Raw genomic sequence first — 27750 nt, 5'->3', positions numbered from 1 at the left:
TTTGTCTCTCTGTTTCCTCCTCATCTCAGAACCCGCAGCTCGACCCGATCCGATACCCGCAAATATAACCCAATACAATCCACTGCCCGTACCGGTACTACATCCTACACTATTTTCTTTTCATTTCACGAATAATTTCTTTTGAACTTCTTCTATGATATTGTTACTAAAGAAATGTTCTTGCTGTGTGATTTTGTTATTAAAGAAATGTTCTTGCTGTGTGATTTTGTTTATTAGTTTTACTGTTTTTCCTTTCTCATGCATGCTATCCTGTTGAAAATGAACGGTATTTTTGCGGTTCTTTCCATTTCAGTTTTAAATGGGAACATAGTTGGCTGCATTCCTGCTCTAAATTGCAAATATATATATATATAAATTTCTGCTTTCTCTATTCAGTTCTAAATCCCATGTGTGTTTGTGCGTGTGTTGATTTTTTTTCTTTAATTTTAGAAGCAGCAAAAACTTCAAATTAAACTGAATGTAATTTTATTCATTATTGAAATTCTAGAGCTATGATTCTTATAGAATGGGATTTGTTTTAAAACTTTAAGGGAATCAATAAAAAGTGATTATGGAAAGAAAAGTTAATGAATAGGTACTATGTTTTCTGATTGTTCCTTTAAACTGCAGTTTTATGATGAAATCCTCGTTGGCAGTACTATTGAACTTGTTATGCTGTATATATAATAGATGTCACAATTGGGGTAGTTTACATTATAATTCATTGCTTAGTATCAATTTTCATGTATTTCACTGAACTCAGTGTTTTAAAAGGCGCGAGGCGCTCCAAGGCGATTACCTACCCGAGAGCCTTAATTTTTGAGGCGCTTTGAGTCGAGAGATTCACGTACGCGAGGCGCTTAATTTTACAAAACATTTGTAAATATTTTATAACCATACTTCAAACACAAAACAACATAATAATTAACTTAATAAGCAAAAACACCAAGTAACATGGAGGGATTGAAGGAGGATTTTAATGAGGCCTCTTTCTATCAAAAAAAAAAATATTGTATCTCAAAAAGACAAATAAAAAACATCATCAATAATCAAAATGCCTAAAATGTCATATTGTATCACATCGTTGGTGTGATGATTCCGCTATTGGCTGCTACTTTTATGAGACATATTGCAGAGGTGGTTTTGATGGCTACTGGTTAGCTATGTTTTGGTGATGTTTGGAGTGGTGGGTGCTTTGGTTGAAGAATCCTCTGTCAAAAAGTCAAAAGTATCATTAGATAGGGCTACACGTTCGATCGAGTCGAGTTAAGAAAAAAAAATTAAGTTATTTGAGTAGATGAGTCCTATTTTATAACTCGAACTTGACTCAAATTTTTATCGAGTCGAATCGAGTTTTTGAGTTTCTATTTAAATTTAATTGTAAATATTCATAATAATATGATATTATATGATTCCAATTTAAATGGTTTTTTTATACTCATTTACAATACATATATATTTCTTCATATTTTTTATATGTGATATACATATATCATACAGAGCCGAGGGACTCGACTCATACTTGAAAATCAATATACTAATTATTAAAAATTTTGAACTACCATTCTAGGTTTTCAAGTTGTATTTTATAATTCCATTTGAACTTTAAATTTTTTTAAGTCGTGTTTTTGAAATTACAACTCGAAGTCAATTCAAGTAGATTCAAAAAATAATTTTTTTGACTCGAGTCAAGTTTTTGCTCACCCTAATGTTAGATATGATTTTGAAAGAAAAAAAATAGTTGAGTGACTAAAAAGGAATTGCAGAAATATATGAGTGACTAAATATGAGTTTACCCTAAAAGTTATTGTATAACTATGACATTTAGCAAAATCTTTGAAATTCAATAAAATATTAAAAGAAAGCCCGCAGCATGGACTAACCCAAATCAAGTCCTAAAACAAAATGAATCTGGCGAATAATGCGTCCAGGTTCATCTCTTCTGCCCCATACCATCTCATTTATTTAAAATCTCATTCGTCTCTCTCCACTTCTGCCATTGAAAGAAGAGAGAAAAAACTAAAAAATCCTTTAAACATCACCGAAATCTTCCATTTCTCTGTTTCCTCAGAAGAAATGAAAGAGAAAAAACAAATGGAAGAGCCTCCTTACCACATCCTTCACAAGCTTCCTCCTGGGAATAGCCCTTACGTTCGAGCCAAACATGTTCAGGAAATCTAAAGCCCAATCTGAAAATGGGTCATTGTACGTGAATCGCTAAAAGCATCGCCTCGTCGCCTCTCGCTGCCTCATGTACTCGCCGTCGCCTTGGTGGTCGGAGGCTTTCTTCTAAACGCCTCGCCTCGCCTAGCACCTCAAAGTGCCTCAGGCGCGCTTTTTAAAACACTGACTGAACTTTAATTTTATCAAATAACATCACTGATTTTCTATATATAGAGTCCCCCTCTCATTTATTTTTTTCTTGTTCGGTGGTTTGGTCAATATGGAATAAATTCATGAGTTTCTGGAATATTCAGTCTGTCTTTCACAAAGATGCAAAAAGCTTTCTCCTAGCCTGGGCTGATTTGAGGATCAAATCTATCATATGGTCATTTATTCCAGGAGTGGTCCTATAGACAATATGGAAAACTAGGAATTCTATTGTGTTTGAAGAAGGGAAGCTAGATCGAGTTGAACTCTTCTTTTTAGCAAGGTTTAGGCTTGCTTCATGGTTTTTAGCAAAAAATAATCAGGTTTCTATCTCCAAGGACTCTCTTATTGCTGATCATTCCTTAGGGGATTCTTGCTTGCCCCACTCTAATATGATTTTATCTAAGTTTCCTTGGTCCCCTCCTCCCAAGGGTTTCATCAAACTTAATGTGGATGCTGCTACTACTAGTGATTGGAAAAGAAGTGGGTTAGGTGGTATTCTAAAAGATGTGTCTGGTTCGATCCTAGGCTCTTTCAAAGAGTCTGCTGGTCTGGGGCCTCCTACCTTGATGGAATTGAAAGCTATCCTAAAGGGCTTATCTTTTTTTGACTCTATTCGACAGAGATTTAAGGATCGCTTGATTATTGAGAGCGACAGCATGGTGGTAGTTGACTGGGTTAAGGATGTTGTTTTATGTCCTGATGTTTATGCTCACATTGTTAAAGACATTATTCAAAAGCTTAGAGATTGTGAAGGTATTTTTAGATGGGTTAATAGGATAACTAATCTAGAGGCAGATGCCCTAGCTAAGGCTGGTATTGGTTGATCCTTATGTTGTTTTTAAGGGATGCTTTTTTTGGTTTTCTATCTCCTTAAAGGAGTCAGGTCTTGTATTCCTATGTACTTATTATAATGTTGATGAAATCCTAGGGCACTATTTTCCTCCTTCTGCTGATTAAGGAACTGTTTTCAAGCTCCATTAATCATGAAGTGGTTTTTTAACGAGGCCTAATATTCTTATCAAAAAAATAAATAAATTAATCTTCTGCAAGTAAATTTAATGGAAAAGCTAACTCATTATGCATGCTGAACTTATCTTTACATGTCATCTTGAATAATTTATTCAACTTGCATATATGAACTTTTTTCCATGAGCGTCTGTTTTCCTATCTAAATTGGATTCCGTAATGCTGACATGAGAAAATATTTTACTAAAATGCTAGTGAGGCATTATCCTGATGACATGTAAAAAATACCATGTTCGTATGCATGATATGTCAACTATATGAAAGTTAATGTCAAGTTTAATGGGCCATAATGTAAATTACCCTTGGAATATTGTTCTTCTCAATTTATCTGTTGTCAAGTACTTTATCCATATAGGCAAAGTCCCAAGGCCTTTAGTTGATTGTAATTGACAAATAGAAAGTTAGAAACCAAAACCAGCTTGTATTTTATCTGATTTTTAAGGTTTGTTTGCAATGGATAATCATAATTCATGTAAGCCTCAAGGAAATATTAATTTGTTTTGTTTTTCACTGATCTTTGTTGAATATTTTTGGTAGTTTTGTTAAGTTGTTCTTTGACTAAATCAGTACATTGAGTAGCTTATGTTCTATGCCAGTTCTGTTCGGTTTTTTTTTTAACTTCTTTATATAATATATGCATTATCAAAACCCGGAAAAGAAAAGGACAGTTATTACACCCTTTGTTACGTCTTGTGTGATAACCAAATATACTTGTTCTCTAGCAAATATTTTGTAAGTTTAAACTTTCTTTTCCGTATGGCAAGCACTTATAAACTCTGTTACTTGGTTCTTGCATTTCAGGTCTGAGGTCAATCTTCCTACTTGTCATCATATTGTCTCTGTTACCTTAGAATTAGATTATCATCATTTATTGATGATTGACTTTTTTTTAATAGCATGTAAAAGAACCCTAGGAATTGCCATTGCCTCCAGTGTGAAAACTTTGTTATGAATTCAATGGGAGTTAGGAAAATGCGAGCACACAATTATAATTATGTTCTTTTTATAGATGTATTTATGTTTTGCTGACATGTGCTCTGTAAAGGTTATGAACATTTCAACAGTTTTGAATATTTCTGGATCTTGGAATTTTATGACAGCCTGTATATATGTTCTATTATTTGTTTCTGTAACAAATGTGGCTTTTTCTTGGGTCTTCATGAATGCAATCTTTTTCTCCTTTCTTGGTAGTTGCATTAATTAAATAGGGTTCTAATTATGTTTCTAATATGCACATATTTGCCCATTACTAGGTTCATGTCATGGATATGTCTGATGCTGTCATAGTAAATTCGAGCAGATTTTCGATAGAGTGAAAAAGGGTGACACAGTTGTGGCCATTTGTAGGCATTGTAAGAAGAAACTTAGTGGATCAAGTACTAGTGGAACCTCACATCTGAGGAACCATTTAATTAGGTGTCAAAGAAGATCTAATCATGGCATATCTCAATACTTTTCTGCTAAAGAGAAGAAAAAGGAAGGATCTCTTGCCCCTGTAAAAATTGATCATGAGCAGAAGAAGGATGAAGTCCTTAGTATTGTGAATAATAGATATGAACAAGAACAGATTAAAAATGATCATGGTGGCATTGGTAGTAATAGCTTGGATCAAAGGCGGAGCCAATTTGATCTTGCCCGCATGATCATATTGCATAACTATCCATTGGCTATGGTGGAGCATGCCGGGTTCAAGATATTTGTCCGGAATCTACAGCCCTTGTTTGAACTTGTGACATGTAATAAAGTTGAAGCTGATTGCATGGAAATCTATGTGAAGGAGAAGCAAAAGGTTTATGAAATTTTTGATAAGTTGCCTGGAAAAATCAGTGTATCTGCTGATATGTGGACTGCTTCAGATGGTGCTGCTGCATACCTGAGTTTGGCAGCACACTATATTGATGAGGATTGGCAGTTAAAAAAGAAGATTTTGAATTTTGTTACCATTGATCCCTCTTATACAGAAGACATGCATTCGGAAGTTATAATAAATTGTCTGATGGATTGGGATATAGATCGGAAGTTGCTTTCTATGATATTTGATAGTTTTACTAGTGATAACATTGTTGGTAGAATCAGAGATTGGCTGTCGCAAAATAGGTTCCTTTATTGTAATGGTCAATTATTTGATGTTCGATGTGCTGTAGATCTTCTCAACTGCATGGCTGATGATGCCTTGGAAGCCCTCTGTGAAGTTACCCAGAAAATAAGGGAAAGCATTCGTTATGTTAAAGGCTCAGAAGCAACACATGCCACATTCAATGAGCTGGCTGAAGAAGTTCAGGTTGAAACTAAAAAATGCTTATGTATTGATAACCCAATGAAATGGAACTCAACATTTTTTATGCTCGAAGTTGCCTTAGAATACAGGAAAGTTTTCTCTTGCCTACGAGATCGTGACCCTGTCAACTTGAAGTTTCTCCTATCTGATTTAGAATGGGATAGACTGAGTACCATTACTAGCTTCTTGAAGCTGTTTGTTGAAGTTACTAATGTTTTTACAAGAAGCAAGTATCCAACTGCAAATTTATTTTTCCCTGAGATCTGTGATATTCACTTGCAGTTGATTCAATGGTGCAAAAATCCCGATGAATTTATCTGTTCCTTGGCTCTAAAGATGAGAAAGAAGTTTGAAGAGTACTGGGATAAGGGCAATGTTGGATTAGCTGTTGCAGCTATGTTAGATCCTCGATTCAAAATGAAGCTCTTGGAGTATTACTACCCACAATTATATGGCGATAGTGCTTCGGTGCTTATTGATGAAGTTTTTGAGTGTATTAAATCGCTTTACAACGAACATTCTATTGTCTCCCCATTAGCATCTTCCTTTGATCAGGGATTGGATTGGCAAGCAAGTGGTACTCCCAGTTCTGCAAAAGATACGAGGGATAGGTTAATGGGGTTCGATAAGTTCCTCCATGAAACTTCTCAAGCTGAGGGCTCTAATTCTGATCTAGACAAGTACCTAGAGGAACCACTGTTTCCTCGTAATGTCGATTTCAACGTATTGAATTGGTGGAAGGTTCACACTCCAAGGTATCCTATCCTATCCATGATGGCACGTAACATTCTAGGGATTCCCATATCCAAAGTTGCATCAGAATCAAGATTCGACATTGGGGGAAGAGTGCTGGATCATAACTGGAGCTCATTGCCTCCAACTACTATTCAAGCCCTCATGTGTGCACAAGATTGGATACGGAGTGAACTCAATAGTTAGTTTTCGCTGCCCTTGGATAAGATAGGGGTGACCCTGGGAGGTTAGCATATGAAGAAGTTCTATGGGTTTTTGATCAAACTCCATATTAATGCTGATCTGAATCTGTTGTAAGTGAATTAGTTGTACAGTGTATTGAAATGGCCCTCCCTGTCTTGATGGTTGTATCATTAACACCTTAAAGTGAGTTTCACTAAGGTGCAGGTTGTGACAGACTTTTAAAAATAAAATCAATTGAGCTGGAACTACTAAAATAAAATCAACTCGTTTGCAAATATTTTGGTTCTTCTGGTTCCACTATAACCAGCAAAAGGAAAAAAGCATTGGTGGTGGGTCAGCAAGATATTTGTGCAACTTAAGCAAAGATTCCATCAATCCTTCAAATTTGGTAATGCAGCAGGAGTGGCTTAGCACCATTGAAGGGAAAAGCTTTAGAGCCGCATCAATGTAAAAGGGTCGTCGTTAATATACATGGAGGATGTGATGCCCAGATTTGACCCTAATAACAGTATGATGACCGAATGGCAAATTTGGTGAGCTTTAAAATACCTTTTTTCCCTCTTCTTCTTTTGGGTACATAAAAGAAAACGGAGAAATGTCGCTCGAACTTTAGCTCTAAGAACGTCATTCCTGTATAGCACCTGATCAGTAGGTGCCCTTGACAATTTTAATAGGAACCATTGGCAATTTTAGCCTACATGTCGGCGGCCTTACTCCATTCTCTAAAGACATGTGAGATGTTGGTTTGTTTCAATTGAGAACAAAGTTTTTGTATGCCCTTGCCACTATTGAATGCTAATGACAATAACAAATGATTATAGTACCATGATATGAGTTCTAAGCATACCTATGCATTGGTTATCTATTTGTTTTATGTTATTAAACATTGAATTATTATCTCGTTAAGTGAAGCTTAGTGTGTTTCTTCGCACGTAAGTATTCCGAAGGGATGCGTTTAGTCTGAGAAGTTGTAGCACAATTCGAGGGTCATTGTAAACTATTCACAATAAAATATTTTTTTTTGTGTATTTTGAGTACATTAGTAACATGTATACAAGTGATAGCGCAGATATTTGGTATAGCTAGTCATTTGTGAATTGTATTGTAACACCTAAAATTGGGATAGTAGTTTTGGGTAAATTTTTGGGCTAAGAGTGTTATACTAGGCCTTTGGGAAACAATTGGGTTAAGTGTGGTTTGGGTTGGGCTTGAATTAAACCCAAAAGATGATAAAAATAATATTTTTGAATTATAATCAACTAGGAAAGACTAAGGAAGTAATTTACCCACTATTTGAAATAATGCTGAATTTCCATTAAAACTTGATGAAGTCACGTTGGGAAGAAGAGTACTCAATTTTTCTTCTTCCTCTTCTTTTTTCACTCTTCTCCTTACCTTTGGAAGGATCCTAAAGGTGGAAACTTTGTTGTCTAACAAGGCTAGGCCAATTTGTGAATGTGAAATTCTTCATCTTTTCCTTTAGAGCTTCATTTCAAGCCCACCACTTTAAGCTTTGACTAAGGTAGCCATGGTGGGGGTTTAAGTGGGGGGTTTTGGATTTAGGGTACTAGGTTGTTTCTAATCTGTTTCGAAAGAGTTGGAAACATATTTCCACTCCCCTTGAGTTCTAAAACGAGTTAGTAATTCTTCTTCTTACTTTTGTCTAGCGAGAGAAGTGGGAGAAAGCTTCAAGGGCAATAACAAGGAGAAGCTTGTGCTTGGATGATCTTGTGGATGTTTTCCATCAACTAGCAGTAAGGTAACACACTCGTAACGCACCTATACTACTGTAGATCAATAGATGTAATTTGCTTGCTTGTATGTGTTCTATGAAGCATTTGGATATATTTGGGTTATAACATGAATTTGGATATTTGATATACATGCATAACATGAATTAGGAGTGATTTGAAAGGTTTTACTCATGCAAAACATGGCTTTTTGGCTTTAGAGTATCGGTATTGTATGAATAATAGTGATGTTGTTCGTCCAATAAGCCAAAACTAGAGAGTTTTATATAGAAATATCGGTACCTTATTCTTGGGTTATCAATACTCGAGGTTCAATATCTATACTGGGAGACCCTTACAAATTTCATAGAGCTAAAATGGTACCGATACCAAGGATAATATATATACCGCAGGGCTAGTATCAATACTCTAGATAAAGGTATAGATACCATAGTGTTTTATCAACAACGAAGGCCAACTGATACTGATACTCCAAGTGAGAGTATCGATATCAGAGAATTGTCTCAAATTCCAGAGATTCAAAATGGTATCGATACTCGGGGTAGTATTGATACCGTAGTGAGACCAATAATGATGTTGTACGGATGAGTATCGGTACTACAAAGACAGTAAGGGTTATAAAACCATTTCAGACCAAGGGGTCTCGGATTAGGTTGAAACTAGTGATGAAACCTTATTAAAAGCTTGCAAGTGGAAACAATAACATTTTGTGATAAAGTAAGATCAATAAAAGTAAGACTTCATAAGAATTATACCTTGTTTGATACTCGGGAAAACGATCTTTGACTTCGACCGAGTATACCTATCCTGACATTTTTCGACGTTCCAAATCTGATTCCGCTGTCCGTTTTTCGAAATTCGAACCCGAAAGCCTCGAAATTGCCGGTCAAACCCGTTGACTTTGATTTTGACCGAAAATTTCAATTTTTCGAAAAGTCACATTTTATGCTTTCGACGTCCTGAATCCGAATCCGAAGTCCGTTTCGCCAAATTCGAACCCGGTAAGCCGCCTTTCACTGATTTATCACCCGATTTGATCCGTTTATCGCAATTAAGCTCCGTTTTTGATATACTTTATGTTGATATGTATCTGAGGAATTATTTGAAGTTGAATTGAAGATCAAAGGCATTCGAATGGAATTTTTATGGTCGATCGGTATTGCACGGAAATTGAGGTAATACTTTACTACCTCTTTATGCTTTATGGAACATGTTGATATTGGTAAATGCATGAATAAGATAATGTTGGTCACTTTTGTGGAGTTGAATAATTTATTCACTCGATATGAATGTGGTAGAAATTCTGTAACTGAATACGGATCAAATGACTAAGATAAGAGATTGATAATTGTTAGAATTAAATTACAAGTTTGTGATTGGTGATAAAGAAATCAACTCTGGATTTGTAACTTATATTTTATATCATCAAGGGTTAAATGTTAAAGATACTTGGATGAAAAATTATGAGAATACTCCGATATGGTAAAATTACGAAATTACCCTTATGTTGGAAAATGATAAGAATTGCCACTGGAAGTTGGTTAATAACTCTGAAAAGACATATTGATCCGATATAACTACTGATGTGCATAAGAAATGTTAGTTTTATTTGGAAATTATGGATAACCGGTTTTAATCCTATGAGAGTTTATGAAGGAATCATTTCAAAATCAAAGAATGTTCGGGAAAGCAATTGATCATATGATCTCTAAATTATAATTATTTTCGTTAAGATCTAATATTGAAATTATCTGGTTAAGAAATTACGAAAATTCCCTTGAGAGATAAAATAGTCTGAATTGACCCTGAATGAGAGAGTACTTTGAGGATTTGTACTTAACTCGATTAAGTACGAATTTAATTGTTAAGATCCTGTCTTTGTACAGAAAAATTTATAATATTCCGTTTGTAAAATCTGAGAAGACACTTGACCCGAAAATATTCGAATAAGGAGTAAATACTTGAAGAGTAATTTATCGGAGGTATTCTGCAGACATAATTGTTCGAAAGGAGTGAAGTAAATGATAAGATTGAATTAAATAATAAGACCGGATGTAAGGAAATGATTGAAATATTCTAGAATTATAAAATGACCAAATTACCCCTGAAATGGAAATGACTCAAGAATGTCACCAAGCTCATGAATGAATGGATATACTCAAGCTTTGAAATGAATAGAAAAAAAATGTTAAGCACCAAAATGACCAAAATGCCCTTATGACCTAGTCTTGGATTATAAGTATCACTTGAATGTTTGTTCATCTTCTCAAATTTGGATCGATGATAATTCTGGAAGTACTTGGCACAGCTCAACTCTAGAGCGCATACAATACTAATAAGTGGGTAATCGTTAGTCAAATCAACCACGAATACCAGAATGACTTTATTATATGAATAAATTGAAATGAAATGAAGTACAACGTGTATTTGAAATTCAGAAACGTCTGAATTATTTTGGAAAACTTTAAAGTAATCGGGATAAACTTGCTTACCAAATGAACTAAGTAACATCAATGACTAAGGATTAAATAGGTGATTTGATGAGTTTGGAAATACTGTTGAACTTATATTATGAATTGTCATTATGGGTTATGAGCCATGGATCAAGTACGTCAGTATTTCCTGACATTGTTGAAACGTGGAAATGAAATAAAGACCGTTGGAAGATTTATTCAGTGATGATTATGGGGATGATCTATGGATCTGCATTATGGTATTAAAGAGTGAATACATTGGAAGGATAATGAATTGACTTGTTGACATGCATCAGTTTGAGAGTTGTGTAACTCGAGTTGTTTGATAATATGATCGATAGTCGTAGATTGTAAATGACTTGAATCTTCGATTCTATATTTCATCTAAAATCACTTCGGTCATGTTTGAAAAAAAAACAAGTAACGCAGATGGAAAATATTCTGAATATCTCATTTGGTTCAATTGGGCTGAAATCCTATGAATTCAAAGTATATTCCTGAATACCCCTGATTGTTTGGGTAATAGAATCACTCGCAGTAAATATGAATTTAGAATTATTATGTATAAAGGTTCCTGAACGTTTTCCTAAAGCACACGAAAATATAGTGGGATTCTAATGTATCAACCTTAAATGTCTGGCTAGATCGGTTAGTAATCGATTCTCCTCAATAGGACCTTATTCCTGGAATTCGATCAAATTTCATAAGTTTCATGTTATCCAAAATGATAACTACAATGGCCTCTGAAAATACTTGGATTCTCTAGTGTGTTCCCTACTTATTACTGAACTATTTTATTGGTTTTAATATGTGGTACACCAAAATTCATTGGTTATTGTTTTATGGATACACCAATTTAATGTGACAATTTATGGAATATTGCTGCTATCTAATTTTTGTTTTGAAATGGTATATGATTACCATGTTTTTTTTGTAATTATGGAATTTATGTCACGGTGCAATTCAATTTTGGAATTGAATTTCGATGGAATAGCTCTGATCAAGCTAAATGGGCCTAATGTGACTCTTGAGGGCCCCAAGATGTTTCATTAGGTCGGCTTTCCTTGCTGTGTGCTTAGGGTAAGCTATATGGACTTATTGACTTGGGCTTAAGGATACAAGCTTCATAGCCTATCCTTAAGTAGGCTTTCTTTTTGCTATGTGCATAAAGTAAGCTATATGGAAAATAATTTTTGGGAACTACTGATGGTGTACCAGAAAAGGGTTTAAACTATGATTTTCAAAAGTTAAACTCTTTTACGAAATTGTGAGATTTACTGGACTATGATTTGTACCTATTATGATTTTATTACACTGTTGGAACACACTAGACATCCTATTCGATCTCCTGAAAATTTCATACTTTGAAAGGTTTCTTATGAACTGAGATTCATGGCTTCTACTCTATGAACTTCTAAGGGAACCCCAAATTATTCTGCAAGCTGGTATACGTATGATTCAATAAGGAAATTATATGGCTTTCCATTTATCTACATGTCATGTAGTATCATCTGGTAGTTCTGAATTACTGAGCTTTCCAAAGCTCACTCTATTACTCACATTTTCAGGTTAAAACAATTGTACCAGTGCATCTATCGACTTCAGTAAGGGAGTTCTTCCGGCGTGGTTGCAGAGTATGGTACTTGTGATTAGGGGGCATGTAATTGTATTTTGATTTATATACGAGTTTGGAAATCTGTTTTATTTTTAAATAGTGATAAATGATTTTATAAGTTTACATGTTCTGATAAAAAGTTTTAAAATTTCCGCTATTTTTACGGTGGGTCGCTCCGGTGGCCCTAATGTGACTTCCCGAATCGGATCGGGCTACCCGCATCGGTTTGGGGTGTTACAGCAACGATTTAAAAAAAAGGCTTAGTCACTTTGGTGGCCCATGTAATATACAAATCCACAAAATTTTGGGTCTGATCGGATTTGAGTGTTACATGTATGGTCTGTAAGGGTTTTTTTTTGTTGATTTGATGGTTAGATAGAATTCTTATTGGCATGCTTAGTTTACTTTTATGAGTGACCAAAACTTTTTATCTAAATCGCTCATTTTGTAATCTAAGTGTCATGCTACTCATTCATTTATTCATTTCATGTTGAGTTAATATTTTGGTATGCTATGTGTTGCAATTAGTTTAGGTAGGCAGGGATGTTTGACTTCAAATTCCAAGAGACTTAAATTGCATGTTGATCCTTAGCGCCGTAGAATGATTAAGAAATTACTAAGGGTAGAATAGATGTGACTAGGTCCTAAAAGGATGTCTAGGTGACTCCAGACGAGTTAGGATGCTTTAAGGGTGACGTGAGAGTGCATTTTAAGCTTAAGTAGGTCATTTTTATCTTTTTGGTATGAATATTGTTCTTTCAATATCGATATCGTATGAAATTAGAGAAAATATGGGTTTTCCTAGAGAAGGGTACCGTTATTATGTTTTTGAGGTATCAATATTGTTTCTCCAGTATCGGTACCCACCCTTTTGGTATCGATATCGGGTTAATTATTCCAAATTCGAAATCAATTTTAATATCATTACTCAAGGTGAGTATCAATAACATATGGATAGTATCAATATTTGGGTGGGAGTACCAATACCTAGTAAATATATCAAACATCGAGACTTATTTTGATACCAATATTTTAGGTGAGTACCGATACTTGGGATAATACCAATACTTATATGTGAATATTGATATCTTAGGAATTAAAATACATTTAGAACCTCATATTGGTACTGATACTTCGGATGAGTATCAATACTATAGGCTAGGTACCGATACTCGTACTTAAGTATCAATTCCACCTATATGAATTTAATAGTTTGCTTATGTCCTCGATTGCCTTCCTGTACTTATGAAATGTTAGTATTGGGTTAAATTGAGATTAAATGTGAGTACATTCTTTCTGTCGAAACGGTTTTTTTCGGAAAGGAAAAAAGGGAGGGAGTCTCGTTTCGAAATAAATTTTGATGACTGAATTAACAATAAAACGTGGTTCTAGGAGTCGTCACCAATCTTTGATTAGGGTGTGAATGGGCACCCAAAAACGTATTTTCCATTTTAATAAAATATTAATTTTAATTAAAACAACAAACTTGTGGTATGCGTTACCAAAATTCGAGTTTGGGAGTCGGTTACGTGTGGAGAAGGATTATCACCCCCACAACGTCCTAAATCGGTACCCAGTCGATTAATTAATTGTCTTTGCAATGAAATTTACGATTTCGAGTCTAATTTGATTTAAGATCCCTTCAAAAATAATATTCTTTGAATTTTTGGATGAGACATGATACTATTTAATTATTTCCTATCGAGAAAAACCAATCTTTCATACCTTTAAGCAATATATTCTTACTCCAATCGAAATAAAGAAATATTAAAATTCCATTTTAAAGCTCATTATTAGTTCAAAATAACAACACCCAAAATAAATTTAAGAGAGAAAATAATAATATCTAATTATTTCCAATTGAGAATAAACTACCTCTCATTCCTTAAAACAATAATTATTACACCAACCAAAATGAAAAGATATCATTATTCTGTCTTAAAATTCAATATCGATCCGAGTGAAAACGATAATATCTAATAGTTTTCAATCGATAATAAATGACCTCTTATACCTTAAAGCAGTCATTTATTGCTCCAATCAAAATGAAGAGATATCACTATTCCCTCTTAAATAATGATTCGAGAGAAAACAATAATATCAAATTATTTCCAATCGAGAATAGATGACCTCTCATGCCTTAAAGCATTCATTTATTGCATTAACCGAAATGAAAAGATAATAATATTCTCAATATCGATTCGAAAGTAATTATTTTGAAAATCCATTGGAAAACCCATGCAAAAATAAAACAAATTAAAAGCATATATCAAGAAAGTATAATTAATTAATTATTTTACCAATATTTAATGAGAATAAGGATGTTAAATTATTTAAATACACTCGGACAAAACCTTAGATTTGATCTAACAATCTTTTCTCGGTGAATTTAATTAAAAGAACATGATTTTTCCCAATTCCCGAATTTTAAAATTGATTCGATTTATTTCGCGTCACTAAATGGGATATACTTTCGTTTTAAAATTATCGAAAGTAATTTTCTTATACATTAAGACAATCACTTTATGACAATATTAAGATGAACGAATATTACCCTTAGTCAATTTATTTCGATTCGAGTCAAGAGATGTTTGTGAGGCTGTTATACAAATTATTTAAAACTAACAACCTAAACTTATGCAATAAATCACACAAATATCTTATATGTATATATGCATATTTTATGACATAAAACAAAAACTAAATACATATATAGTAATATACTATAGTGTTAATAGTTAAGAAAATGAAGGTATTAATTCTAAAAATTCCAATATTCATATATAAAAAAACATAACAAATAAATATACAACACACACGCACACACGCACACAACCTAAACTTATGCAATAAATCACACAAATATCTTATATGTATATATGCATATTTTATGACAAAACAAAAACTAAATACATATATAGTAATATACTATAGTGTTAATAGTTAATAAAATGAAGGTATTAATTCTAAAAATTCCAATATTCATATATAAAAAAACATAACAAATAAATATACAACACACACGCACACACGCACACACGCACATACGCATACATGCATACATACAATCTTTAAAAGTAGTCTAAAATAAACCAAATTAAGATAATAGGGTCTAAACATGCAAATAAACTAAACTAAATCTAAGCAAGGACTAAAATGCAAGCCTACAAACATGAAAGTCTAAGATACAATTTAAATAAATTAATCATGCTTGTTAAATAAAGATTAAATCATAAAAACAAAAACTTGAAAGAGTAAACTACAACATCAACGACAATAAAGGTAACAATAAAAAATACCAAACAATATTAAAAACTAAATTAAAATAAACCATAAAAAATGTTCATAAGTAAAAAAAAATAATTTAGAAACTTGAAAGGACACAGAATAATTCTACCTAAAGAAATTCATGCACACTGACTAAAATGTAAGATGCGTAAAGTATAAAGACAAAATTCAAAATAATAAGAAGTCTCAAATCGAGGACTAAATTGTACTAATTTAAACCTTGAAGCATTAAAACCCAAAATTCCAATGACTAAAATCAAACGAAACAAACTCTAGAGCCCTCCCCGCGCGAATAGACCATACGCCAAATTCAGGGAAACCCTAGTCCCAAAACGACGTAGTTTCACGAATCCTATATATATATATATATCATTTTAAACCTTTTTGGCTAACCTAGCCTCATTCTTACCAACCAACCAAAATGAGAGAGAGATGATGAGAGAAAATCCTCTTATCTCTCCCAAATTCCCATATCCAGTGATCTTCCGTCACGTTAGTGGCGAGAGAAAAATGCTCCAAACAAACTATCCCAACTCCCTCTATACGAATCTAGGGTCCAAATACCTTGAAAAGGGCTAGATCGACGCAGATCTGGGGTTGAAGTCTCAGCTTTCTCACTCTGGCAAACCTCTTTTTTAGATGGTAAGCCCCTTTACTCTCATTTTCCTTTCGATTTTCTCCTTTATCTTTTTTACAAAACCCGAGCCCCAACTTTTTTCCTTTTTCTTTTTCTTTCTTTTTCGATTATGTTTTTTTTTATGCTTTTCTCTTTTTTTTCTTCAAAACTCAAATGCTCCTTTTCAGATCCCCCCTCATTCTCTATGTTTTTTCGAACCCCCAAAAAGCTCTCCCCTTTAGATCTCATACTTTCGTGCCTTTAACCCCCTTTTGCATATTTGGCAGGTCTAGAACCATAGGTACAATGATTTCTTTTCTGTCCGATTTGCTGCATGCTCTTATTTTCCTTATTGCGTGTTTTAGTGAAGTTTGGTAGAGAGATGGTGACTCAGTTGGTGGAGATCGGGCGTGGGGCTACTGGTTGGTAGTGACATGGAGTACTGGCAGTTGTCCGCTCGGTATGAGTACTAAATATGGGTGCAGATATGTGTGCAAGTATACACAATCGAACAAGTAATAAAGTGATAAGTAGAGTATCGTCTCCACAGGGAATTTGAGAGATCAAATAAGTTTGTCAAGGCACTTTACTTTGTCACCTAAGTAAATTTAGTGATGGTATGTACAAATGATAATGCTGTGGAAAAATGAGATGGATGTTGTGGAAATGGAATAGTGGTATGGTAGCAAGTGGAAATGTTACGGCAAATCATGCAAACAAATGGAAATGTCAAGGCAAAATAAAAATGCAAATACTAGATTTAATATATATAAGACTTTAGCTTTCTCACACGACAAACTGCTATAGGAATTAGAGGTAGGAGTCACTAGGAAAATCTAAGTCTATTTCTCTGAATGGTATTTCCTCTATGCTTAACCTGCCCGACAGAGTGTACAGAGGTGCCCTATGCTATATCTAGTAAGGGACTCGACAGATTAAAGATGCCCTGGCAAAATTGATTGGCGTAAACCCCTGCAGTGATCTTATTGGTTCAGATAACAGGATATGTCTCGGTAATACCTTTTTACGGCAGCATTAACATCTAACTTATCGTTTTTGTACAACTCCTTTTATTCGAATAAAATCCTAGCCTTATCTCTAAGGTGGATTAGGCCTAGTTACTACCTAGAATCCCTTGTTTATGTAGTTCCTCCCTAGCTTCTCTCTAAGACTAAAGATAAATTGCCAAGGCATTCTCTCAAACCCTCAAGCTCTCCTAAGGAAAGGCTACTTTCGTAGCTCCTACAACCTTAAGGCATTAAGTTTCACAAACAAAACAGAATAAAGCATAGAAAATCAACCATTCATTGCAATAAAAACTTAAACATCCAAGTGAACTCCCACCAAATAGGATTAGTTCATGGTGGGGTTCGAAATAAACAAGCACAAAGCAAGTTTCATTCGTTCCTTACAACCCAATAACAAAATATGAAAGCAAAGAACTAAGGGGAGGAGAGAAAGCCTTCGACGTGCATTGCCCAGTGCTTCCCTCGGCCACCAAGAACTGCTCCCAACGGACTGGCTCCTCTCGGACGCTCAGACCGCCACTCCCTCAGACTTGTCAAGGAGAAATACCACGTTAAGTGAGATTGACGGAGAAAGATGAGACATTCTCTCTCTAACTTTTTAAGCTCAAATCTGGGTAGAACCAAAGTCTTCTTCATTGTGGCTTCATCCTCTATTTATAGGGGAAGATTAACCCTTGAACTAAGAGTGACTTTCCCAAACTATGGTTAACTTGATTGGGAGTCGGGCAAGACAGGTGATGATACAGTCTGGGTAGCTGGTATAAGTGACCGACATAATCCCTTTGCAGGTGCCCAAGGACAGACAAGATCTGCAGGGTCAGGCGGCGTGGTCAGAAGGATCGACAGTTGCAGTGCCGGTCCCTCAAGGTAGATCTTCAAGGTGGATTTCGCGGGTAGAGCTCTCAGACAGTTGGATACAGCTGGCTTCAAAAATATATTCCTGCACTTTAACACTTTCGAAATGCCAGTCGAACTTGGCAATTTTCTTTAGCTCAACAATCTCCTTATGTCACGACATTTTCTTTCCTCTTTTCCTTTTTTCAAAACCTGTGCATCATTAGACAAGTACATTTCCCATAAAGCAGCACCGCTAAAAATAAAATGCCATTGCAAATCAAAATTCACCACATGCAACTAAATGCTTCTAAATGCATCTATATGTTCCTAAATGAGCCTTTAGACATTCAATAACTTAAGTTAAAAGGTCCCAAAATGTGACCTTTTACGGAGTTATCACACCCCAAACTTAAGCTATTGCTTATCCTCAAGCAATGGATAGTGATAAGTAAAACAAAAATTCCATGAAAAGTTCAGAAGCAGAATAGTCTTATGGGATAAAATTTCAGCCCTCAGTACATATAGCTTCAACATGCTAGACTGGGTCGAGAAATCTAGTACTGTCCCCTATGGAAAGATTCTTTGTGTGGGTGTGTGCGTTTTTGTATCCAGTCCATGCATAACAAATTTAAAAATTTTCTAAGGATACTTTCTTAATTTGCCATGGCATTCACAAAATTTACTCCCACTTGCTTTCTTTTCTTTAATTCTGCTACGAGGGGAGTTAGCCCATCACTTTACCATCCCACACTCTTGGTGAAAGGAAGTATACCTTCCACCCCCGAGCTAGTCAGGTAGAGTCATCCCGTGACATCTTTCATTCACTCATATGCCATAGCATAACGGAGTGTCCCTCTACAGATATGCCAAGGCATTTATTCATAACTTCGAACTCTTTTTTTAACATAGTGGCGGGGTGTTCAACAGTCAAAGTTTTATGCCACGACATTTTAAGAATTCTCTTATAAAAAATTTCCAAGTTTCTCAAGCATGGAAAACATACAATCATGTAATCAAGGGTTTCAAAGAAGCAAGTCCTAGAGTTGGTTCTATCATCCTCAACCAGTCATGTACATTATATCCTAGCAATCAAGAATTCATCATCATCGGGCATCCTAAACTAATTCCAGAAAACTATTCAGACACTTACTAATGTCATGGCATATTTATTTAACTAGTACTATCATTCAATGATGCGAGAACCCTACTTCCCCCAAACTTGAGAGAAACATTGTCCTCAATGCTTACTAAAAACTAAGGAAAATAAAACTACATGCTATGAATGCAATGCAAATGCAAGGTACCTTGGCTTTAAACAGGGCTAGAGTGCTCAGAGTCAGACGCAGGTGCAGCTGGAGGAGTGCTAGGTCCTTCTAGAATGGCTGGGAGCGGGGGATCCTGATGCTGAGATACCTTCTAAGGTGACGTCAGCTCCTACGCAAAGGAGCTTGTCGTGGAATCTCGAATTGTGACTCATCGGTTGCCTCCTTGGGCTGTGGAACCTCAAGGTGTTCTTTCGCCAAGGGTTCAACATGATGGGGAGATTCTGGACAATGAGCGAGTTGGAGATTGACTTCTTGATCAGCATCGGGCGGCACAACATAGACGGGATCACGGTCCTCGGGCTCTTCGGCCTCAGCAGACTGGGGACTCTCTGCACCATGCGATTGAGGGGCATCAGTATGGACAGGATGAGGTATTTGTGCAGATACCTTGGCATCCTCATTTGGTGGCACGAGTATGTCAGGGAAGACAGGAATGGTGAAGTTTGTGTGTGGGAGGAATTCCATCAAGGCTCTGGTGAGAAATTCATCTCGTCGTTTGGCATAGGTGAAATATGTCATCAGTTTGTCAGACAGCTGCCCGATATGCTCTTGAGTGCGCTGGACTGCCTACTCCAGGGAGTTTGAAGTTGCCCTGGCATGTGGAAATGATGTAGCGCGAGATGTAGTTGCCTCTTTTTCCTTCCCTTTGGCTTCCTTGTGACCCAACAACAGAGGGATTCTCGCTTTGGTGATTCCAGCAATACCCGATAAAATCTCATCAAACATTTCTTCAGGGATATTCTTTTTACGGCATAAGGTGGTGATGAGATTTGGAAATACCAGGGCACTTGCAGGTCGCTTTAGGCACAAATGAACATGCTCCACGATAATTTTCCCTACATCGATGACTCCTTCGAATATGATTGAATGCAGCAAGAGTATTCACTGGTAGGACACTGTTGTATTGTGGGATGTGGGTAAAAGTTTTTGCTTCATGAAATGATTCCACAACTTCACTTGCGGGAATAGCCTCTCCCGGTCCACTGTCTTGCGACTGATTTGTTGACCATTCCATTGTGTGTCGGAAAACATAGGTCTTCCAGGATGCCTTGGTAATTTCGTTGTCAGCTTCTTGAGCGAAACGAGCATGGTGGTCTTCAACAACCTGCATTTTAAAATAATGATTAATGGCAGAAGGAGTAAAACGAATAGAAATGCCGCGAACCGTTACGACATGCTGGTTTAGCTTGGTGATGTTGGAGTTAAACTCCTTCACTAAAGTGGCATTGACAACAGCATGATGCTTGGCAAATTTCTGCCACTTATGCTTGGTGACAATATCGAGGACCTCACTCCCTTAGGCAACATCTTCCTCCTCAGAGAAGACAAATCCCAACTCGAAGAAGACGCGGCGGTTCTTGATTGTTTGGAACCTTTCACGGGCGGAATCATCCATAAACTGTGGTGGCGAAGATGGCGCAGGGGGACGGGAACATACCATGATGAGAACACACAAAGGAACTAAGAAGAAAAAATTGGGTTGGACGGCTGTGTAGGTTCGGTTAAAAGAAAGAGAGGAAGAAGATGAAAGAAAGTTAAAGTAAAAAGTGAAATGAAGATACAAACAAAATGAAGATTTTTGTGGGGGAAAGGTTAAATAAAAGGTGGGGTCTAGGCGGGAATGAAACAAAATGAAAGTAAATAAAAATTAACCGCCAAGTCAAAAGTCAATAAGTCAAAAACTTCCCTCCTTTTCCTGTTTTCATTTGCCGCCCCAATTTTTCCCAACTTCCTCTACACTCCTCACGTGCATTGTGCGTGGAAGTCCCATGCAACAAAAATAAAATAAACAAAATTAATTAAAAATAGTAAAGACTAAAATAATAGTAATATAAAAATTATTTATGCACAGGAGTAAATTTAGAATGTCAAGGCACCCTTAGACCAGTGTCGACATTGTGCAAGAGCAATGCCGACTTGTCACGTGCAGGTGGGATTCCTTGGTAAGCCTTCAGGCACTGGCCATTGACTTTAAAAATGGATCCATCGTCCATGTTCTTGATATCAACAGCGCCAAATGGGTAAACATGATGAACTTTAAACGGTCCCGACCAACGTGACTTTAGTTTGCCAGGGAAGAGTTTGAGCCTTGAGTTGAAAAACAGCACTTTCTAGCCCACATGAAAAGGCCGTGGCAAAAGATTTTTGTCATGCCACTTCTTGGTTCTTTCCTTGTAGAGCTTGGAATTTTCATATGCTTGTGCTCGAAACTCCTCCATTTCATTCAAGTCGAGCAATCGTTTCTCCCCAGCAAGTTGTTCGTCGAAGTTTAATTTATTGATTGCCCAGTATGCTTGTGTTCTAACTCAACTGGGAGGTGGCAGGCTTTTCCATATACTATCTTAAAAGGCAACATTCCCAGAGGCGTTTTGAATGCCGTCCTATAGGTCCATAATGCTTCATCGAGCTTGGGGGACCAGTCTTTCCTTCGAGGGTTCACCACATTCTCAAGGATTTGCTTGACTTCTCGATTAGACACTTCAGCTTGCCCATTTGTCTGCGGGTGATATGCCGTGGCAATCTTATATCGCACTCTATATTTCTATAATGCCTTGGCAATTAATCTGTTATTGAAGTGGGTGCCTTCATCACTGATGATGGCTCTCAGTACTCCAAATTGAGTGAATATGTTCTTGTGAAGGAACTTGAGCACCGTCTTAGAGTCGTTCCTTGGCGTAGCAATTGCTTCAACCCACTTTAAACATAGTCCACCGCAAGCAAAATGTATAAGTCTCTGAAGAAAGATGTGAATGGTCCCATGAAATCAATGCTCCAAACATCAAAAAGTTCTATCTCCAGAATATTTTGCAGCGACATTTCATGTCGTCTGGAAATGTTTCCAGTGCGCTGGCATCGGTCGCATGCCTTGCAAAATTCGTGGGCATCTTTAAATAGAGATGGCCAATAAAAGCCCGATTAGAGGACCTTTGCAGCAGTCCTCGAACCTCCAAAATGACCTCCACAGGTTGCTTTGTTGCAATGGTGTAAAATATCACTTTGCTCTTCTTCGGGGATGCACTGTCGAATCATTTGATCGGCACATTGCTTGAACAAGTACAGCTCGTCCCAAAAATAGAACTTGGCATCATGCATAAACCTCTTTTTGCCCTGGCTATTTAGTTCATAAGGAAAAACACCACTAACATGAAAATTAACAAGGTCAACGTACCACGGAATTACCGTGGCATATAAAATTTTCTCGTCAGGGAATTCTTCTTTAATATCAAAAATGTCATGGCATTATGAAATGTTCTCTAGCCTAGATAAGTGGTCTGCAACCTGATTTTAATACCTTTCCTATCAACCACCTCTAAGTAGAATTCTTGCAAGAGTAATATCAATCTAATTAGTCTGGGCTTGGCATCTTTCTTGTTCACTAAGTATTTTATAGCTGAATGATCAGTGTGAACTATAACTTTTGTGCCTATCAAGTATGTCCTAAACTTGTCAAATGCAAATACCACAACAAGTAATTCCTTCTCAGTGGTAGTGTAATTCAATTGTGCATCATTTAAGGTACAACTAGCATAGTAAATTACATGAAAAAAGTTTACCTCTACGTTCTCCAAGCACAGCTCCCACGGTAAAATCACTTGCGTCGCACATTAATTCGAACGGTGCCGTCCAGTCTGGGGGAACTACGATCGGTGCAGAGATAAGTCTTTGCTTCAGCTCTTTGGATATGCCATGGCATTTTTGATCGAATACGAACAGTTGGTTCTGTTGCAGCAGGGTACACAAGGGCTTGGATATTACAGAGAAGTCCTTGATGAATCTTCAATAAAATCCAGCATGTCCAAGGAAACTCCGAATTCCCTTGACAGAGTTTGGTGGGGGAAGTTTCTCGATCACCTCGATCTTAGCCTTATCAACCTCAATTCCCTTTGCAGAAATATTGTGGCCTAGAACAATGCCTTCTGTTACCATGAAGTGGCATTTTTCCCAATTCAGTACGAGATCAGCCTCCTCACATCGCTTCAATACCTTTGCCAAATTACCGAGGCATTTTTGAAAGTCATCCCCAGAAACAGAAAAATCATCCATGAAAATTTCAAGATAATCCTCATCAATGTCAGAGAATATGGATTGCATGCAGCGCTGAAAAGTTACCGGGGCATTACAGAGTCCAAAAGGCATTCTGAAAAAACATAAGTGGCATGGGGGCACGTAAACATGGTATTCTCTTGGTCCTCTGGTGCGATGGCAATATGGTTGTACCCAGAGTAACCGTCCAAGAAGCAATAAAATGCCTTGCCAGTAAGTCGATCCAGCATTTGATCGATGAACGGCAAAGGGAAGTGATCCTTCTTGGTGGCCTTGTTAAGCTTACATTAGTCCATGCAAATTCGCCACCCAGTGACCGTGTGAATATGTATCAATTCGTTGTCTTCACTCGTCACCACGGTCATGCCTTCCTTCTTGGGCACGCATTGAATGGGACTCACCCGCGAACTATCCAAAATGGGGTAAATTACTCCAGCATCAAGCCATTTAAGAATCTCTTTTATCACAACTTGCTTCATGATTGGGTTCAATCTTCGCTGTGCTCTATGGATTTGTCGTGGCATTCTTCCAGTAGGATTTTGTGCATGCAGATTATTGGACTTATTCCCTTCAGATCTACCATCGTCAACCCTAACGCTTTCTTATGCTGTGACAAAACACTTAACAAACTCGTTTCTTGGTTAGGAGTAAGGGCAGAGGAAATAATCACAGGCAAAGTTTCATCACTACCCAGATAAGCATATTTAAGATGCTGTGGCAAATTCTTAAGTTCTAGGGTAGGAGCATACTGTAGTGAGGGCTTGGGAGGAACAAACTCTTCAAAGTTCAAAGGTTCAAAAAGCTTACCTGGGCTAGCTTTAAAGAAGTTAGCTTGCTGTTCCTCGGATGAAAAATCATTAGGCTCTCCGGCCTTTAAGTCTTCCAGCAGCCCTTTATCAGATCCCAGCTGAATGAAATTATCCTGGCAAAATTTCTTTGCTTCTTTTGTTATTACTGTATCCACTTCTAAAATGCTCTGCATTCTTCAGAATCATCCATGTACTTAAGTGAGCGGAAGACATTCACAGTGACTTGTTGATCGGCCACTCGCATGGTCTGCTCTCCCCTCTCACAGTCGATGAGAATACGACCGGTAGCTAGGAAGGGTCTCCCCAATATGATGGGTGCAGTGGCATCGACCTCACAGTCCAAAATCAAAAAATTGATAGGAAAAATGAACTTGTCAACCCGCACGATGATATCTTCATTTCGCCCATCTGGTCGAACATGTGAACGATCGGCAAATTACAGGATGACCGAGGTGGGTCTCGCATTTCCTATCCCGAGCTTGATGAATATTGACTTAGGCATCAAATTCACACTTGAGCCAAGGTCACATAATGCCTTCTCAACAAATTTGTCTCCTATTGAACATGGGATGATGAAGCTGCCCGAATCGTGTCTCTTTGGTGGCAGCTTACTTAAGGAAGAGCAAAATTCTTTTGCGGTGGTAATTGTTTCGTACTGCTCAACCTTTCTCTTCTTTGTAACAATTTCCTTAAGAAATTTGACATAGGTGGGCATTTGTTCCATCGCCTCCAAAAAAGGAACATTGATTTGAAGTTGACTCAGAATGTCAACGAACTTCTTAAACTGGATATCTTCATTATGCTTCTTCAGTCTTTGCGGAAAAGGAGGTGGGGGTCTGGCTTCTGTACTGACGGGGTGCAAACAGAAGTTGCCTTGGCATTTTTATTTGCCTTGGCATTTTTATTTGCCCCTTCAGTTTCTTTACTTAACGAATCCTCAGCCTTTTCCTTTTCTAATGGTGATTCTTCTTACACTTCTTGATCAACTTGCTTGGTTACAGGGGGTGTCTCATCCTTCGATCTTCCCCCAAACTTGTCTTCAACATTAATTTATGTACCACTTCGAGAGTTAGCATGCTGCAGCTCTCTTTGCCATGAGGTTTGGTGACTTCAGTGTCACTCGGTAACTATCATGGTTTGCGTTCTTGTAATGTCACAGCAATTTGACCAACTTGACTCTCCAGCGCCCTCAGCGACGAACTATGGCTCTGAAGCAGGGCCCCTTGTTTTTTGATGGAGGTCACATGGTCTTGCAGCATTGTTTTTGTTGTTGCAATAAACTCTTGCATTGTGTCCTCTAAAGAACTGGTATTTGATGAAGAAGGCCCTCCCTTATTAGAATTATGCCATGGCATATTCGATTGATAACTCTAGGAGTCATTGAAATTTTGATGCCGAGCTGGTTGATGAGCATTGTTGGTTCCTTGATTTCCCCATGAAAAGTTTGGATGTTGACGCCATCCAGGATTATATGTGTTGGAATAGGGGTTGTTGTTGCCTCAGTTGAAGTTGCCTACAAAGTTGATGGATTCTTGATTGGTCGGGTAGTCACTCTCATTGTGATTGTCGTGGCATAATAGACACGCTGAATGGGTTGCCTTCACTTCTCTCACCTCACTTGGCCTTTGCAAAATTTTTAGCATGTTGGTGATAGTAGCAAGTTGGGCGGACACGTTATCCTTAGAATATGGCTCAAAAGTTCCATGAGATTTTCGCCCAACTCCAAGCCTTGTGGATGGAAACTGATAATCATTAGTGGTAATCTTATCCAGAATGTTAAATGCCTCTGCTGGTGATTTGTCAAGTAACATCCCATTTGCCAAGGCATCTAGCATCATTCTCGTGGGTACGTTTACTCCATTGTAGAACATCACCACTTACGTCCAATCTTGAAAACCATGGTTTGAGCACTTACGAAGTAATGCCTTGTATCGATCCCAGCATTCATACATCGACTCGTCATCAGCCTGACGAAAGGAAGCAATGCCGTTCCTCAGTTGGGTGTTCATATTTGGAGGATTATACCTCATCAATTTTTTTTACACATCAGTCATCGACTCCATTGAACCCGCTGGAACGCCACTCAACCACGCCCTTGCTCGCTCACGTAGGGAGTAAAAAATATCTTTAATTTGAGAACATCTTTGTGCACCCCTTGTTGGCGAAAAGAATCGCACACCTCCAAGAAGTTATGAATATGCTGCCTGACATCTTCATTTTGCATGCCCCCAAACTATCCTATGGAGTTCAACATATTGAACATGACGGATTTGAGTTCGAAGTTGGCTGCGTGAATATCTGGGGCCATAATTCCAGGATTTAAATCCTCTAAGATCGGGTTTAAGTGATCACGAATGGCACGAGGTCTGGCTGCATTTTCAGCATTTAAATTTACCCCGACATTCTGATTCTCCTCATGACCAATACCTTGATTTCCGATTTGGTACATGTTTACACGTTGAGCACATCTTCTTTGTCTAAAAAGCCTCTCAATTTCAGGATCAATCGGTTCTAATGGCTCTTCAGGGTTGCGTCGGGTCACGTACCTAGAAAACTAAATGAAAAAAATTAAGGAAAGTAGCAAATAAAGTTAACTAAAAAGAAAATATGAACAAGAAAAATAAAAATGCTATGACAAATCAATTTAACTTCCAGTTGCTAATTCCCCGGCAACGGCGCCAAAAACTTGTCCACTCGGTATGAGTACTAAATATGGGTACGAATATGTGTGCAAGTATACATAATCGAACAAGTAATAAAGTAATAAGTAGAGTATCGTCTCCACAGGGAATTGGAGAAATCAAATAGGTTTGTGAAGGCACTTTACTTTATCACCTAAGTAAAGTTAGTGAGGGTATGTACAACTGATAATGCTGTGGCAAAATAAGATGGATGTTGTGGAAATGGAATAGTGGTATGGTAGCAAGTAGACATGTTGCAAATTAAATTGACACATGCAAACAAATGAAAATGTCAAAGCAAAATAAAAATGAAAATACTAGATTTAATATATATAAGACTTTAGCTTTCTCACACGACAAACTGCTATGGGAATGAGAAGTAGGAGCCACTAGGAAAATCTAAGTCTATTTCTCTGAATGGTATTTCTTATATGCTTAACCTGTCCGACAGAGTCTACAGAGGTGCCCTATGCTATCTCTAGTAAGGGACTCGATAGATTAAAGATGCCCTGGCAAAACCTATTGGCGTAAACCCCTGCAGTGATCCTATTGGTTCAGATAACAGGATATGTCTCGGTAATACCTTTTTGCGACAACATTAACATCTAACCTATCATTTTTGTACAGCTCCTTTTAGTCAAATGAAATCCTATCCTTATCTCTAAGGTG

At 37.0% G+C, this 27750-nt stretch overlaps 1 protein-coding gene across 1 annotated transcript; it reads left to right on the top strand.

Moving 5' to 3' along the window:
- LOC120184553 (zinc finger BED domain-containing protein RICESLEEPER 2-like) lies at nt 1-27724 on the top strand. Its single transcript, XM_039188987.1, has 3 exons — nt 1-94; nt 4653-6662; nt 27694-27724. Exon 2 carries the CDS (start codon nt 5039-5041, stop codon nt 6614-6616), a length of 1578 nt encoding a protein of 525 aa, XP_039044918.1. The 5' UTR covers nt 1-94; nt 4653-5038; the 3' UTR covers nt 6617-6662; nt 27694-27724.
- Nucleotides 27725-27750: the final 26 nt, after the last annotated feature.

This window comes from Hibiscus syriacus, unplaced genomic scaffold, assembly GCF_006381635.1.
Source record: "Hibiscus syriacus cultivar Baekdansim isolate YM2019G1 unplaced genomic scaffold, ASM638163v2 tig00112921_pilon, whole genome shotgun sequence".
NCBI lineage: Eukaryota > Viridiplantae > Streptophyta > Magnoliopsida > Malvales > Malvaceae > Hibiscus > Hibiscus syriacus.
The sequence above is the reverse complement of the archived record's forward strand: the minus strand, read 5'-3'. Positions and strand labels throughout refer to the sequence as shown.